The sequence below is a fragment of the Salvelinus sp. IW2-2015 genome, linkage group LG25 (assembly GCF_002910315.2).
Source record: "Salvelinus sp. IW2-2015 linkage group LG25, ASM291031v2, whole genome shotgun sequence".
Taxonomy (NCBI): domain Eukaryota; kingdom Metazoa; phylum Chordata; class Actinopteri; order Salmoniformes; family Salmonidae; genus Salvelinus; species Salvelinus sp. IW2-2015.
Window position 1 is genome coordinate 21,768,487 of NC_036865.1, and position 16,020 is coordinate 21,784,506.

The 16,020-nt window shown below is 40.9% G+C and overlaps 1 protein-coding gene across 3 annotated transcripts; it reads right to left on the reverse strand.

The window, feature by feature from the left end:
• Positions 1 to 213: 213 nt before the first annotated feature.
• LOC111952045 (serine/threonine-protein phosphatase 4 regulatory subunit 3) lies at positions 214 to 15,805 on the reverse strand. 3 transcript variants are annotated; one of them, XM_023970483.2, is made up of 16 exons: positions 15,343 to 15,804; positions 14,350 to 14,405; positions 14,045 to 14,143; positions 12,965 to 13,588; positions 5,770 to 5,847; positions 5,550 to 5,666; positions 4,781 to 4,897; positions 4,381 to 4,512; positions 4,123 to 4,225; positions 3,731 to 3,772; positions 3,485 to 3,643; positions 3,048 to 3,217; positions 2,829 to 2,968; positions 2,444 to 2,589; positions 2,167 to 2,276; positions 214 to 1,995 (listed from the first exon to the last, which is right to left on the reverse strand). In XM_023970483.2, exons 1-16 carry the CDS (start codon positions 15,482 to 15,484, stop codon positions 1,897 to 1,899), a joined length of 2,334 nt encoding a protein of 777 aa, XP_023826251.1. In that variant the 5' UTR covers positions 15,485 to 15,804; the 3' UTR covers positions 214 to 1,896. The 3 variants fall into 3 exon arrangements, with proteins under 3 accessions (XP_023826251.1, XP_023826249.1, XP_023826250.1); XM_023970481.2 differs by having other exon boundaries at positions 2,167 to 2,357; XM_023970482.2 differs by having other exon boundaries at positions 1,906 to 1,995; positions 2,129 to 2,357; positions 15,343 to 15,805.
• Positions 15,806 to 16,020: the final 215 nt, after the last annotated feature.

A 16,020-nucleotide genomic window follows, 5' to 3' on the forward strand; every position in this document is an offset into this window, starting at 1 on the left:
TGTGTGATAAACCTGGTTAGCATGGAAAGATGCAATTAACTTGTACATCCTGTTTTAAATCTACAAGCATGGGTACCTCAGAGGCAAACCTACTGGATAGACATTTTCAGCACTCAAACCAAATGAGAAAGTTTACTGTATATAACAAAATGTAATGGTTGTAGCATTAACAATTCAGAAAGATTGCAGGTAAAATAAAGCTAGATCCACAACTTTAATGCCAGGGTCACATTTAATCTGAAAACGTATCAACTGTATACAAAATTTTTGAATGGAGATAGTGGTAGTAAATGCACTTTGTACACATTTTTCAGGGAGAAAACAAACCTCTAGACATTTGAAATGGTTACATTTGGGCATTCACAGCTGCTTTACGTACTCCGACAAATGCTTTCCACCTCTTCCTGACATCTGTCAATAGGAATGTCTATCAGGGATAGGCAATAGATGGGGGTAGGGGCCACCCAAAATCTGAACACACATGAGGGGCCGCAACGGCTCGCAGATCTGCTTACACACATCCATACCCACAGATGCAGTCAGAGTAGGCCCTAGCCCTTTGGGTGCTGAAGCAAAATTGTTGCACCCACCCACCTGGCGAGCAAAACAATTTAGCAGCCCCCCCTTGACAGAGAATTTGAAGTTTTAATTTCATGCTATTCTACACATTTTGTAAAAGGGTGGATGCGTTTGCAGTTGATCATCAGATATATTAATGGGGGCACCCGGTAGGTAATTCAACCATGACCACACGATAGCTGGCCTAGACTAATTTACCAATTGCCATCATGGGCTAATTGAGTGACTGTCAGAAGAGAAACTACTGATGCAACAAAATTGCACCTAGTGTATTCTACTATTCTAACCCAACAGTAAATTGAGACCCACACTGTTCAACAACAACAAACATGGGGGTGAGGGGGCATCCCATGTCTATATAAATGGCAGTAGCTGGTCTAGCCACCACTGCTGCAATTTAGGATTGAAATATGTTCTGACCCACAGGAAGTGTGCTAGCAACAAAATCAACTCAACCCATCAGGAGTACTGAACTGGATCACCGGTAGTATGTACCACTGAGAAGGGTTGGTGTTCTTTTAAAACAAGATACACATACCTGCTGGAAAATAGACTTCTGAACAAAGACATCTGGTACCTCCGTTGAAAGGGAGCCACAGTGAGTCAAAGCCACTGAATATACAAACTTCAGACATTCTCAGTGGGCTGCAAAAATGACGTTACTGCAGTTTAATACCAGCATTGCAACTCTTGCTTTCTACAATGAATTTAATTAAGGGTGAACAATGATCCCACCATTTGTGCAGCAAAAAAATAAAAATACACTGGCAGGTATAGCTCTCCCCTTTTAAAATCACTTATGGGGCATATGATGATGAAAAAAAAGAAACTGTACAGTACTTTTAAACTCATGAATACAGGAGTCCTGACTAGTTGTGTGTGAGCCTCGGCAATGCAGCCCCAGCTTCAACGGTTGAGTCCTGCTCCTCAGAACTAAGAAACTTTTGTTTTCTGTAGGTTCGTTTTTTTGTTTGTTACTTACCCCCTCTTTTTGCCTAGTTCCCTCCACCCAACCCAAAGGAACAGTTCTGTAGGGTCAGCCAATCAAGCTTCCATTACTAAACGGCTAGTCCTGCTAGCCTGACTGGCTCTCCCATTAGCACCTGCTCCCCCTTCTGTAGAGCGGCTGAGGTTTGGGTTAAGTGCTGCGTCCCTGCTGGACCAACAGGGAAACCTTGGCACTGTTCAACCTCTCTGGTCCACAGGCCAGATATGGGGACGTAGGAGCAGGGGGGCAGGGTAGGAAGGTGGGAGTGGTCTCTGTCCAGTGGACTGTGACTGTGGCACAGCTGACCAAGACCAGACGATTTCACTGGCTTAGGAGCCCAGGCGGGGACGTTTCCGTGGCGACTGCTCTTCGTCTTCTTCATCCTCGTCTTCGTCGTCAGGGTAGTCTACAAGGCCAACCATCGCAGTCTGTCAACGAGAACACAGGTCACATTAGAACTCAAGTGACTCAACTCTGGGTTTGATAATTTTTACTACTGGGGTGGCAGGCAAATGGGGCTTTTTACTACAGATTGACAGGTAGAAAGAGGATATGGCTCACCTTCGCAATTAGAATGGCAGTTGACAGGGAAAGCTCACCTTGACTACCAGGGTGCCGGATGGCGCGTCCGACTTGGCTGGGGAGCCGTTGGGACTGGCTGAGGCGGCGTGCGAGGCAGCTGGCTTGCCGTTGGCACCGTTGGCAGCCCCTGCAGAATGAGAGAAGGTAAACTTAAAGCTGCCAGTTGGGGTCTGCTTTGGGAAGTTCTCTTTGTCGTCACTCTCTTTAACTGCAAAGAGATGGAAATGCATATTGTGAACATACCATTCCACAAGTTGTGGGGTTGAACACACTGAGCAGAGTGGCGGCACTTACCTTTTTTCGCTTCCATATACTTTCCGTAGCTCTCTGGGAACTCTTCCTCTGGCCTGCTTTTCTCAACAGCCTCTCCATCATCATCCTCATCTTCATGGAACCACATTTCCTCATCCTCGTCCAGCGTTCGGGCATCCCTACGATATCTGCTTGGATACAGTAAAGACTAATTTTAACAGGCTTTATATAAATAACAAAAATATAAGTTACTTGACAATGCAACATTGCTTTAAAAGCATTGCATTTAAAACACTGCTTAAGTTACTTTGCTCAACACAAACCAATTTATATGCCAAGTTATCCTCTTTGGCTGAACCAAACAAATCAAATCCCCTTTAACGCCATTCCAGTTGTCCATGTCTGTGGGAGATGACGAAACACTGACCTGTTGAGTCTCAGGGTCTGTCGGTCCTTCTCCTGCTCATATCTGCCCTTCAGGCCCTTGAATGTCTGGACGTATTCAATGGATTCAAGTGCTTTGTAGTAGTTGTCTATGATGTGTGCTATCAGGGACTTGACATCCTCCTGTAGAGATAGATGTCATGAGAGTGTGTGCATGTGGTAAAATGGTAACCAGACATGTTAAGGGTGAATGTGGGCTTACAACTTTGATGAACTCAAAGAGTTCGATGATGGCTGAGTTTAGGAGGTTGTATCTAGTGCCATTGTCCAGCAGAGTGTTGATGACTGGCTCAAACAGGTTCCCTTTGATAATATAGCGGTTGTAGTACTCATCTTTCTGCCCGATTATCCTCCTCATGAAGCGCAGAGCACCTGTTAAAGACAAAATCAATACAATCACCACTTTGAAAAGAGGCTGAGGAAACTCCATACCGGCAATTACTTGCAGTACATTTTAGGTTGTGGATTTATCAATGGATTATACCCAGGAGCCAAGGGTCCAAAGGTCTGGGTTCTAGCTTGATGTGCTTCATTAATCAAATCATGAAAAAACTAATTCACAATGTTTTCATGTCAACGCTTGGTGCTCCCCATATTCTAGAACCCATGTCCCTCTGTAGTGTTTCCCCGGTGACTCACACAGCGCCAGGAAGGTGTGTTTAGAGTTCATTAGCACCAGGATTCGTCGTAGCAGGTCCTTGTTCATGATGTATGTCTTTATGTGGTACGTGTGGTGCTCAACACAGAATGTCAGCAGCTCCAGAATCAAAGCCAGGAGTTGAGCTGTCTGGAAATCATCTGGAAGACAGCGGCATGCATTTACAATAGGAAGAGACACTCTTAGTCAAATGAGAATTATGATTGTGATAATGTATGGTTAAATACCAGGACACACTGGGTTGATCTTGGTGGACCCCTCTTGCAGAGCTGAGAGACATAAAAACAATGAATATCAGTCATACAAACGGAAAAGGTAAATGTAAACAGATCCAAACCAAGACATCTTGGCATGCACACCAAAAAGATATGCACCTAAACACACCAAATTCTACAAATAACCAGAGTCCATACACACAATGCATATATTATCAGTGCTATCCGGGATCCTTGGGACGTCCCTAACCTAAACCCTAACCATAACCCTTGCCTTAACCATTTAAAATGTAAACTTCAATGAGGTAGGGACGTCCCAACGATTCCGGATAGCACGGACCATACATGATGCATAGATCTATAATCACGCGAGTTAAAATACAAACAATCGTCCCCCTCCTCACCTTTAGACTTCTTCTCGTCTACAGTGTTGGCCAATAGAGGGGCTGTTAGGACCTGCATGCAGTACTTGTAGAAGAAGCTGAGGAACTCGGTCTTCTCCGTTTTCTGACGGGATTCAAAGTAAAAGCTTTCATTCATCTTTAATGTAATGAAAGTATCATACAACTAATGAGGTATAGCGAGCTGTTCTGTTTTCTTGCATAATAATCATTACTCCCAGTGTTGTGACAGAGTGCGTGTGTATTTGGACATGGTCTTACATTGGTGGGCGTCAGCATGTTCTCTGGGTCAATCAGTGTTCGTAGGAGCCCCATCAGCTGCACAGCACCCCCCAGCTCAGGGTCCGAGTCACAGATCATCTGCTTTATCACCACGTTGATCAGCAGCACATCCTAATGAACATACAGAGGGGAACTGAGTAGCGTCAAGTACAGGAAACCTAGAACACCCTAGAGAATTCAGACTCATCTCATCTAAATGCTCAGAAAAGGTATGCTTGGGTTAACAGTAAACACCTACTATAAGAAACAGTTCAATGGTTAAATAATCATGCCTTCTCATTTACATAATCACATCTCCATATGGCACCTACATGTGTCAGAGAAATTTGAGAAATTGGCCCACTAGTATCACGTAGGGCTAGCTATATGATATACTTACATCATCAGTCTGCTGTGGCTCCTGCATAACAAACTCTCGGACCATGGAGGGGCTGAACTCCACCAGGTATGAGAATATGTCTGTGGCTGCAGCCCTCACTTGCAGGTCGTCCATCCCCTGTGGAGATGGTGAGACACACTAGTCACACACTGGGTACACACAGTGAGCTCAAACTAATAGCGCATTCAGCTCCATCCACGTGTTTTTTTAGGGGCTCAGGAGTCTTGGTGCAATCTGGACTAACTGACTTTTTAGACCTTTATAAATTCAGGATTTAAAGCATTCTTCAGGATTTAGGCAATGAATCCCTTTATCTACATCCCCAGTCAGATGAACTCACAGATAATTATTTTTGTATGCATCCAGTATGAAGGATGTTAGATGTAGTTTTGCGAGCCAAAGCTAACTAGCTGTAGCGCAATGACTCAGTCTATGGAATCTACTAGCATGCTAGCGGTTACCATAGACTTCCAATCATAGCGATAACGCTAGTTAGCAACTCCCATCAAATTGTACGGAGGTAGACAAAAATGGTAGCTTTGGGGAAGTAGATAAAGAGCTTTATACCCAAATCCTGAAGCATCCCTTTAAGAGACATACTCTGGTACATTTAAATTCATTCCACTTATTTTGACATGTTCTGGCAAGATGCAGCCCTTGAAGTTGAGATGAGTTGAATGAGAGAATGTTGCCACATCAAACACATAACCAAATGTCCAGGGTAAATACGCAAAAAGACATTTAAAATGTACATAGTAACCATTCATACCATGACTATTTCAAGAGCAGGAAGAATGCCTAGATTCGCCAGAGTCTTGAAGAAAGCATCTCTATTTTGCGGTTGCAAGGTTTGTGAAAAAGCACAAAATTCTTTGAAGAAGTTCACCTGTGAAGAGGAAGGGAAAAAACAGGACAGTACTGAAACATTCATGACATGAAAGCTGAGTATTTGTATACTTTTAATAAATAGAGTTAATCGTTAAACTTACTAGTTCCCTCCTTTTACCGTCCTCTGTGGCTTCATCCGTTAGCTGTGCAAAGACTTCAGTGAGGAACTTCTCATCCTCCTGTAGTGTAAGGCAGGGATATAAAGTTAACATACTCAACTGGATCTCAGTGGCCTGCAGAGGTTTTGTGGTGAGAGGTCATGTTAAAAAGCACTAGGCCTGAAACCAAATTTATTACAGGGGTCAATAGACATGGCCATGTCCCTCTTGAGCTTCTAAACGTGTATAATTATACTGCCAAGGGAAGTTTTAAAAAATGTTTTAAATCATACCACAACCTTATCATTGTTACCAATGTAAGATCCAAGACATTCAGGGCCTACTGATATGTTGGCTTCACAGATTCCCTTCTTAAATTGAAGATTACCCATCAACTACAAACCTGTTCACTAATATCAGAGCCAAAGACAAACAGTTTGATCTAGAACTAATCCCTAGAGAAGTAACAAGCATTGATTTACAATACTGAAGACAACAAAGTGGCATGTGTATTTTATCACATTTCATATGACATTCTATTTATGTAAAATAAAAGACATTGATAAGTAGGGATGCACAATATAAAAAAATAGAAACGTAAGTATATCGGAATCGGTCGATATTAGCTAAAAATGCCAACATCAGCCCGATGTCCAGTTTAACGCCAACGTGCAAAACCGATGTCAAAGCTGACTTGCATATCTATAAACGTAGGTAGATGACATAATGACACCACGAGAAATATAGCACTAAACATGCAACACAGCATTCCTAACCTAGCTCACAATGTCTGCTGTGTGGATCGAGCAGTCAATTGGAAGAGTAACATATTTTCAGTGAGACAACTCTAAGGCAAAACCATTAACTTCTTATGGCTGGGGGCAGTATTGAGTAGCTTGGATGAATAAGGTGCCCAGAGTAAACTGCCTGCTACTCAGGCCCAGAAGCTAAGATATGCATATTATTAGTAGATTTGGATAGAAAACCCCCTGAAATTTCTAAAACTGTTTGAATGATGTATGTGAGTATAACAAAACTCATATGGCAGGCAAAATACTGAGAAAAAAATCCAACCAGGAAGTGGGAAATCTGAGGTTTGTAGGTTTTCAAGTCTTTGCCTATCCAATATACAGTGTCTATGGGGTCATATTGCACTTCCTAAGGCTTCCACTAGATGTCAACAGTCTTTAGAACCTTGTTTCAGGCTTCTACTGTGAAGGAGGAGAGAATAAGAGCTGATTGAGTAAGAGGTCTAGCAGAATGCCATGAGCTCAGTCACGCGCATTATTGGCTGCATTATTWTTWTTWWTTTTTTTTCTCTTTCTAAAGACAAAGGAAATCTCCGGTTGAAACATTATTGAAGATTTATGTTAAAAACATCCTAAAGATTGATACTATATATTGTTTGACATGTTTCTACGAACTGTAATGGAACTTTTTGACTGTCTGGCCTGCGCCTCGTGAAATTGGATTTGTGAACTAAACGTGAACAAAAAGAAGGTATTTGGACAAATTATGGACTTTATCGTGGAACTGGGATTCATGGGAATGCATTCGGATTAAGATCAAAGGTAAGTGAATATTTTTTATGCTATTTGTGACTTCTGTTGACTCCACAACATAGCGGGTATCTGTATGGCTTGTTTTGGTCTCTGAGCGCTGTACTCAAGATTATTGCATGGTGTGCTTTTTCCGTAAAGCTTTTTAAAAATCTGACACAGCGGTTGCATTAAAGAGAAGTTTATCTAAAGTTCTGTGCATAACACTTGTATCTTTTATCAATGTTTATTATGAGTATTTCTGTACATAACGTGTAAACTGAGATTTTAGGATATAAATATGAACTTTATCGAACAAAACATACATGTATTGTGTAACATGAAGTCCTATGAGTGTCATCTGATGAAGATCAAAGGTCAGTGATTAATTTTCTCTATTTCTGCTTTTTGTGACTCCTTTCTTTGGCTGGAAAATTGGCTGTGTTTTTCTGTGACTAGGTGCTGACCTAACATAATCGCATGGTATGCTTTCGTCGTAAAGCCTTTTTGAAATCGGACACTGTGGTGGGATTAACAACAAGTTTCTTTAAAATGGTGTATAATACTTGTATGTTTGAAGAATTTTAATTATGAGATTTCTGTTTGAATTTGGCGCCCTGCACTTTCACTGGCTGTTGTCATATCGATCCCGTTAACGGGATTTCAGCCGTAAGAAGTTAAAGCCAAGATAATGGAATTCATTGCCCTTGACAATCAACCGTTCTCTGTCTTGGGTGATGTTGGCTTTCGCCGACTGGTCGAGCTCCGGTACACACTACCAAGTAAGCGCTATTTTTCAGATTTTGCCCTACCGGAGTTAGTGTTGTTGAAACTCACATCCATGAGCAACTGCTATTTGCTTCACGACTGACATTTGGACCAGCGACGTCAGCCCCATGAGCATTGAGTCAGACAGCACAGTGGGTCGACGAGGATTTCGTACTGAGGAAAGCCGTATTGCATGCTCAAGAATGTGCTGGTTCTCATTCCGCTGCTGCCATTTCAATGGCATTTGAGAACATGTTTGAAACATGAACACTCTTAGCTCCATTCGAACAACTGACTCGAGAAATAAGCTGAACTGCATCTGCAGCAGACGTGGTACCCTGTCATGGCATTGAAACACCTTCACAACAAAAACGCCAACACAGACCGTCGGGTTAACTTGGAAAAGTAATCTAGTAGAGGCTGTGAACAATTGAGACGGTGGCATTCTTTCTGAGCCTCTACTGTGTCGCCACCATGCTCAATGCTAGGTACAAGGACCGCTATTTCGATGCAGACAAGAAAAAGGGTTTACATTAAATGTTAGACACAGCTGGACAAGACGGAAATGGACACAGTGACAGTGCGCACCGAGGAAGAAAGGCCACGGATAGACAGAGCTGAAACTTCACTGTTGACATGTATGATGAAATGGTTGAGACTGAACAAATGAACAATGAAACAGCACAGCAAGTAAGCGAAAGAAATAGGTTTTGATTATGTTTTACTGGTAAATGGGGACGTACGTAAATGCTAACAAAATAACTTCTGTCAGTGTGTGTGTTTCAACTATTTAACTGTACTAGAATGCTTAAAAGGGAGCAAATGTTTTAAATAAATATCGGCATCGACTTTTTTTGGCAAGGAAAATGTTGGCAAAATGTAATATCAGTGCATCCCTATTCATAAAGTTGATCCAATCCAGGTTGTTTACAACAGCAGAATATCACATACATGTACAGATTACAATTTATCTTCAGATCTACAGATGGGGCAAATTTCACAAGAAAATAAAAGCACCAAGAGACACTCTAGTCACAATATTGTTGGTTTCATTCAATGGTTTCTTTATTTTTACTATTTTCTACATTGTAGAATAATAGTGAAGACATAAACTATGAAACCACACACATGGAATCATGTATTACCCCCAAAAAAAGTATTAAATCAAAATAGAATCTTCAAAGTAACCACCCTTTGCATTCTCTCAACCAGCTTTGAGCTAATCACCCGATGAGTCCAAATTTGAGATTTTTGGTTCCAAACGCTGTGTCTTTGTGAGACACAGAATAGGTGAACATATGATCTCTGCATGTGTGGTTCCCACCGTGAAGCATGGAGGTGGTGGTGTGATGGTGCTTTGCTAGTGACACTGATTTATTCAGAATTCAAGGCACACTTAACCAGCATGGCTACCACAGAATTCTGCAGTGATACACCATCCCATCATGATTCCACTTAGTGGGACTATCATTTATTTTCAACAGGACAATGACCCCACACAGATCCAGGCTGTGATAGGGCTATTTGACCGAGGAGGGTGATGGAATGCAACTTCAGATGATCTGACCTCCACAATCACCCAAACTCAACCCAATTGAGATGGTTAGGGATGAGTTGGACCGCGGAGTGAAGGAAAAGCAGCCAACAAGTAGGAACTCCTTTAACTTTTTAGGAATAGGGAGCAGCATTTTCACTTTGGATGAATAGCGTGCCCAGAGTGAACTGCCTCCTACTCTGTCCCAGATGCTAATATATGCATATTATTATTGGATATAAAACACTGAAGTTTCTAAAACTGTTTGAATGATGTCTGTGAGTATAACAGAACTCATATGGCAGGCAAAAACCCAGAAAAAATCCAAACAGGAAGTGAGAATTCTGAGGCTGGTTGATTTCCAACCCATCGCCTATTGAAATCCCAGTGGGATATGGATCTGTTTGCACTTCCTATGCCTTCCACTAGATGTCAACAGTCTGTAGACCGTTGAATGAAGCTTCTACTGTGATGTTGAGCCGGATGGGAGCTGTTTGAGTCAGTGGTCTGGCAGAGTGCCAGGTCCTGGTCACGCGCATTCCACATGATATCGACTTGCGTTCCATTACTTCTATAGACACAAATGAATTCTCCGGTTGGAACGTTATTGAATATGTATGATAACATCCTAAAGATTGATTCTCTACTCAGTTTGACAAGTTTATTCGACCTGTAATATAACTTTACGTTTTCGTCCGACGTTCGCCTGGATCTGCGCGAGCGTTTGGATATGTGTACTAAACGTGCTAACGAAAGTAGCTACTTGGACATAAATAATGGACATTATCGAACAAAACAACAATTTATTGTGGAACTAGGATTCCTGGGACTGCATTCTGATGAAGATCATCAAAGGGAATATTTATGATGTAATTTCGTATTTCTGTTGACTCCAACATGGCAGAGAAATGTTATTTCTATCTGAGCGCCGTCTCAGATTATTGCATGGTGTGCTTCTTCCGTAAAGTTTTTGAAATCTGACACAGCGGCTGCATTAAGAACAAGTGTATCTTTAATTCTATGTAAAACATGTATCTTTCATCAAAGTTTACGATGAGTATTTATGTTATTTGATGTGGCTCTCTGCAATTTCTCCAGATATTTTGGAGGCATCTGAACATGGCGCCAATGTAAACTGAGATTTTTGGATATAAATATGCATATTATCTAACAAAACATACATGTATTGTGTAAAATGATGTCCTATGAGTGTCATCTGATGAAGATCATCAAAGGTTAGTGATTAATTTTATCTCTATTTCTGCTTATTGTGACTCCTCTCTTTGGCTGGGATAATGGCTGTGTGTTTTTTGGACTTGGCGGTGATCTAACATAATCATATGTTGTGTTTTCGCTGTAAAACATATTTTAAATCGGACACGATGGGTAGATGAACAAGATGTTTATCTTTCATTTGCTGTACTGGATTTGTTAATGTGTGAAAGTTACATATTTAAAAAATATATTTTTGAATTTCCCGCGCTGCCTTTTCAGCGGAATGTTGTCAGGGGTTCCGCTAGCGGAACGTGTGTCCTAGAAAGGTTAACCTCACTAGGGTATGTGGGACGCTAGCATCCCACCTGGCCAACATCCATTGAAATTGCAGCGCGCCAAATTCAAATACAGAAATACTCCTTATAAAATTTCAGAAAACAAGTATTTTACATAGGTTTAAAGATTAACTTCTTGTGAATCCAACCACGGTGTCAGATTTCAAAAAGGCTTTATGGCGAAAGCATACCGTACGATTATTTGAGAACTTCGCCCAGCAGACAAATCATTACAAACAGTAACCAGCCAAGTAGAGGAGTTACACAAGTCAGAAATAGAGATAAAATTAATCACTTACCTTTGATGATCTTCATATGGTTGCACTCAGAAGACATTCATTTACTAATGTTTGTTTTGTTCGATAAAGTCTCTTTATATCCAAAAACCTCTTTTGTTCGCGCGTTTTCTTCAGTAATCCACAGGCTCAAACGCAGTCACAACAGGCAGACAAAAAAATCCAAATTGTATCCGTAAAGTTCATAGAAACATGTCAAACGATGTTTATATTCAATCCTCAGGTTGTTTTTAGCCTAAATAATCCATAATATTTCAACCGGACAATAACGCCGTCAATATAAAAGGTAAAAAAGAAAGGCACTCTCGGTCGCGCGCATGAAAAAGCTGTGACACTGCAGGGTCCACTCATTCAGACTGCTCTTACTCCCTCATTTCAGAATACAAGCCTGAAACCATTTCTAAAGACTGTTGACATCTAGTGGAAGGCATAGGAACTGCAATTTGAGTCCTAAGTCAATGGATACTGTAATGGCATTGAATAGAAACTACAACAAAAAATCCAACTTCCAGGATGGATTTCTCTCAGGTTTTTGCCTGCCAAATCAGTTCTGTTATACTCACAGACACTATTTTAACAGTTTTGGAAACTTTATAGTGTTTTCTATCCAAATCATATGCATATGCTATCTTCTGGGCCTGAGTAGCAAGCAGTTTAATTTGGGCACACTTTTCATCCAAATTTCCAAATGCTTCCCCCTACCCTAGAGAAGTTAAGACTGTTGGAAAAGCATTCCTCATGAAGCTGGTTGAGAAAATGCCAAGAGTGTGCAAAGCTGTCATCAAGGCAAAGGGTGGCTACTTTTTTAGAATCTAAAATGTTTTGATTTGTTTCACTTTTTTGGGGTTACTACATTATTTCATAGTTTTGATGTCTTCACTTATTCTACAATGTAGAAAATAGTAAAACATAAAGAAAAACGCTTGAATAAGTAGGTGTGCCCAAACTTTTGACTGGTACGGTGTATATAAGGAGCACCTAACTTAACAAGACTCGCACTACATCATGGTTGTTGTAAGATCTTTCAGATACAAAGACCCAACTGATTAGAATAATTTACCAATAGAAAACAGGGCATTAAAATCTGTGATTTTAAAGCCCCTTTTCAAATGTTAAGGACAAACCGTTTGTGTTTTTAACTAATATCACCATGTGAAGATATTTGTAAATCTGTATGTATATAATATAGGTACTTAGTTTATTAGTTGTATTAGTAGTTGTAGCAGGAGTTTATTAGTTGTATTAGTATTTGTATTAGTTGTAGCAGTAGTAGTTGTACAACAATGTTTCTATGCTGTTAGTGTACTTTTTTTAAATTTTGTATTATTATTTAACTTATTATTAGACAGTTGCCATATCCTTGTTACTAAGTATGTTGTTTTTTTTGGACACTCAAATGAGATGTGCATCTCGAGATTTCATCCTGCAAAATGTGAAATAAATAAATAGACTTACATTTGTAGTTAAGAATGGCAAAATCTTGTTTGGCACTGTTGGTTTGCAGTGACTCACCTGCAGCATGCTGACTATCTCCACCTTGTTGAAGAAAATGAAGGATGTGAGGGTGGAAAGGAAGTTCTCCTCGAAGACAGAAGGAGTGGGAAGGATGATGTCCTGGATGTACTGCACACGGTACGTCTGGTGGATCTTCTGCCGCAGCTCTGAGTCCGTGATTGGGATCACCTCCTTGAACTTGGCCGTCTTGGTGAGGAACTCACGGTGCCTTTTGGGCTGCACCAGCGCCGGGTCGTACTCCAGGCAGCCCACCACGTCCATGATGCAGTCGTCTGAGAACATGACCTCGAACAGAGCCGCCTTGTTGAGAAAAAGCACGCCACGCACAATCTCATACAGATGATGTAGGCCCTCCCGGTTGTCCAGGTCTTCACACACCTGGAAGAGCTGCAGTAGCTTCTTCATGTAACCTTCGCTCATAAGGGCTAGGGCCAGTTTCTCCCGGCGGATGGGCGAGGACAGGACAGAAGTCACAAGGTCAGCGATCTCCTCCAGCCGGGCTAGCTCGCATGGAGGAAGCTCCACCAGGTGGCTGGTCTCTGGCATCTCCTCGAAGCGCTCCTCCTCAGACTCATCGATGGGGTCCTGGGTGATCTCCAGCGCAGGGTCTTTTCCCTGCACCTGGGGTGGAAATTAGACACAGGCCAAAGGTAAGAACAACAGAGAAGATCTCTAGTCCCCCATTGCAAAGGACAAACTTCTATAACATGATATTCTATCATTTATTATTATTAAATACTACTGGCTTAGTCTTATATGGGCATATAAAGAAAATATATGTTTACTGGCCCCTAAAGAAGCAGCAGTGACCTACTATGCACATACATGGTTATTCATAGTATTGGGGGCTGGAGTTTCAAAAAACAAGCAAATATGGCACAATCAATTGCTCCAGACAAGGCATGTTTATAATTGTGTGTATATGTCACCAACAGTTGTGACATGATATATAAATGTTGTTGCTGCAGTTAAAAAATTATGCTTTCTGGTGCCATAAAATGACTATAAATAGCATAGTAGTACTCATAAACCTTACACTGACTTACACAACCATATAGAGTAAACACGGTACAATACCTGACAAATCTTTTCCCAGATTTCATCACAGCCAGCTTTTTCCTGAAAACTCAGAGCCAGATCATAGTTCTCTGCTTCAGACCACACGATCAGAGTATCCTGAGCGGGGAAAGACAGTTCTCATGATCAAGTTCAGACAATTCTATTTTCAAGTATTTGCATTGTCAAATTAACCACAACTGTACACATTCACAATTATTTAGATATATAGGCTACTTTTATAAATGCACCTTCCCCAGAGCAAATAAAACACTGAATGTACACTGAAGATACACAGCAGGCCTCGATAGAGGCAGAATACTTACTTGTTGTTTTTGATATGCAGTATTTGGGCTGATTTTAGACTCCAGAAGAAGTGAGCCTAAAAGACATGAGGACATTTAGTTAGCTAACCACTACCATACTGAAATAATGATTTGCTGTCTAAATGTTCCCAACTATATAATAAACAACTTAATAATTAATTAACATGGTGTGAAAGAATGTTCGTCAAATAAGCCTTCAATATCAACAACAAGATGGCTGTTGTAACTGACGATACTGCTGAAACCTGAACACTTTTACGGACAAACTGTGCATGTAAACAAAGACAACACACCATAAATTAGCTGACAATTTGTTTTGGGCTGGCCAACAACTATCCCTTTATTTACTACTGAGTTAGCCAAGTGAGTTTACTAGTAACGTTACCTAGCCAACGTTAAACTAGCAAGCTGTGCAACAGTTATTTGACCAGGTTGCTAGTTGGCTGGCTAGCTCGTAATCTAACTAGTTGGATACACTACTTTTAATGAACCAACGTTCATTAACAAGATAACTAGTTCGTTAATTATATAACCTTAAGTATTGAAACGGAAAGAGTTTCAAAGGAAGTCAGTTCAACCACATTTATATTACAAACACTGGCTAGCTAACGTTATATCGATAATTAAAACAAATCAGTTATCTTCAAGTCCAATCACCCATACGGTTACAAGTAAACGTAAAACATAAGCTACATAACGTTAATTAGACAGTATTAGCAATATAGTGATTTATCTAGCTACAGTAGTTGGCTAGAATAACTCATACACGTCGACATCAGCAGTTACGTTTGTAGCTAGTGAGCTAATAACAATTGATTGCCAACTGATCTAGCTAACTAGTTGGTTAGTTAGGTGATCGTTCGCAAACTAGCTAGCGATGTGGAATTGTTGAATGGGAGGCCTGTGCTAGCTACCAGCTTGCTGGCTAACTACGAACAAAACAAACGTGACGAGCCATCGTCTACTAATAAGATATGCTAGTTAGCAACTCACCGTCGGATTCGGCCCGAACTAATAATGATATTCCCTTCAGTCGTTCGACAAAGGTAGACGAGACATGTCCTGTGCCCCTGTCGTCCCACTGTCGGTCTTCATTCAGCGTGTATACTTTCACACGCCGCCGAGTATCCGACATAGTTATCTTGAGGAAAAACTAACGCGTTAGCAAGCCAACACTAACGTTAGTTCACCCTATCTTTAAAATAGTTGCCTAGCTATGTTCTTATCCCCTAGCTTCAAACGTGTTTCTACCCGCATGTCCCAGACATACATCTGGGTATGATTTTCAAAAATGTGCTAATTAATGAACATATTACGCGGTTGATTATTTTTTGTACCCGCAAAAAGCAGGATATCTATCGAACTGTAAAATTCACCGTTGAAAACAACTACGACGGCCTCTTCACTATCGTCCACAGACCGCCATCTTGTAATCCGATCTTTTTCTTCCCCTACGTCAATCAAACAGCTACCGCCGCGGGGTCTCCTCTGAGGGGCTACGGAAACCAGTACTATGGCGTTAATATCGAAACTATTACAGCATTGGTGGGATATAGACCTGTCAGTCTCTGCTTACAATATAGGAAAAAGAATGCTGTTGATTTAAATAGCAAACTAAATATTGTAGCACTAACAATGAGTATGTAGAGTCACAGGTTCAAGTCAAGTGAA

Bases quoted from the DNA above. Each gene is read 5' to 3' on its own strand.
- LOC111952045 (XM_023970481.2), bottom strand. From the start codon at position 15,484: ATGTCGGATACTCGGCGGCGTGTGAAAGTATACACGCTGAATGAAGAC. The intron at 5,667-5,769 runs GTAAGTTTAACG...TCCTCTTCACAG, and splicing joins ACGGTAAAAGGAGGGAACTA to GTGAACTTCTTCAAAGAATT. The intron at 3,218-3,484 runs GTGAGTCACCGG...TGTCTTTAACAG, and splicing joins ACACACCTTCCTGGCGCTGT to GTGCTCTGCGCTTCATGAGG.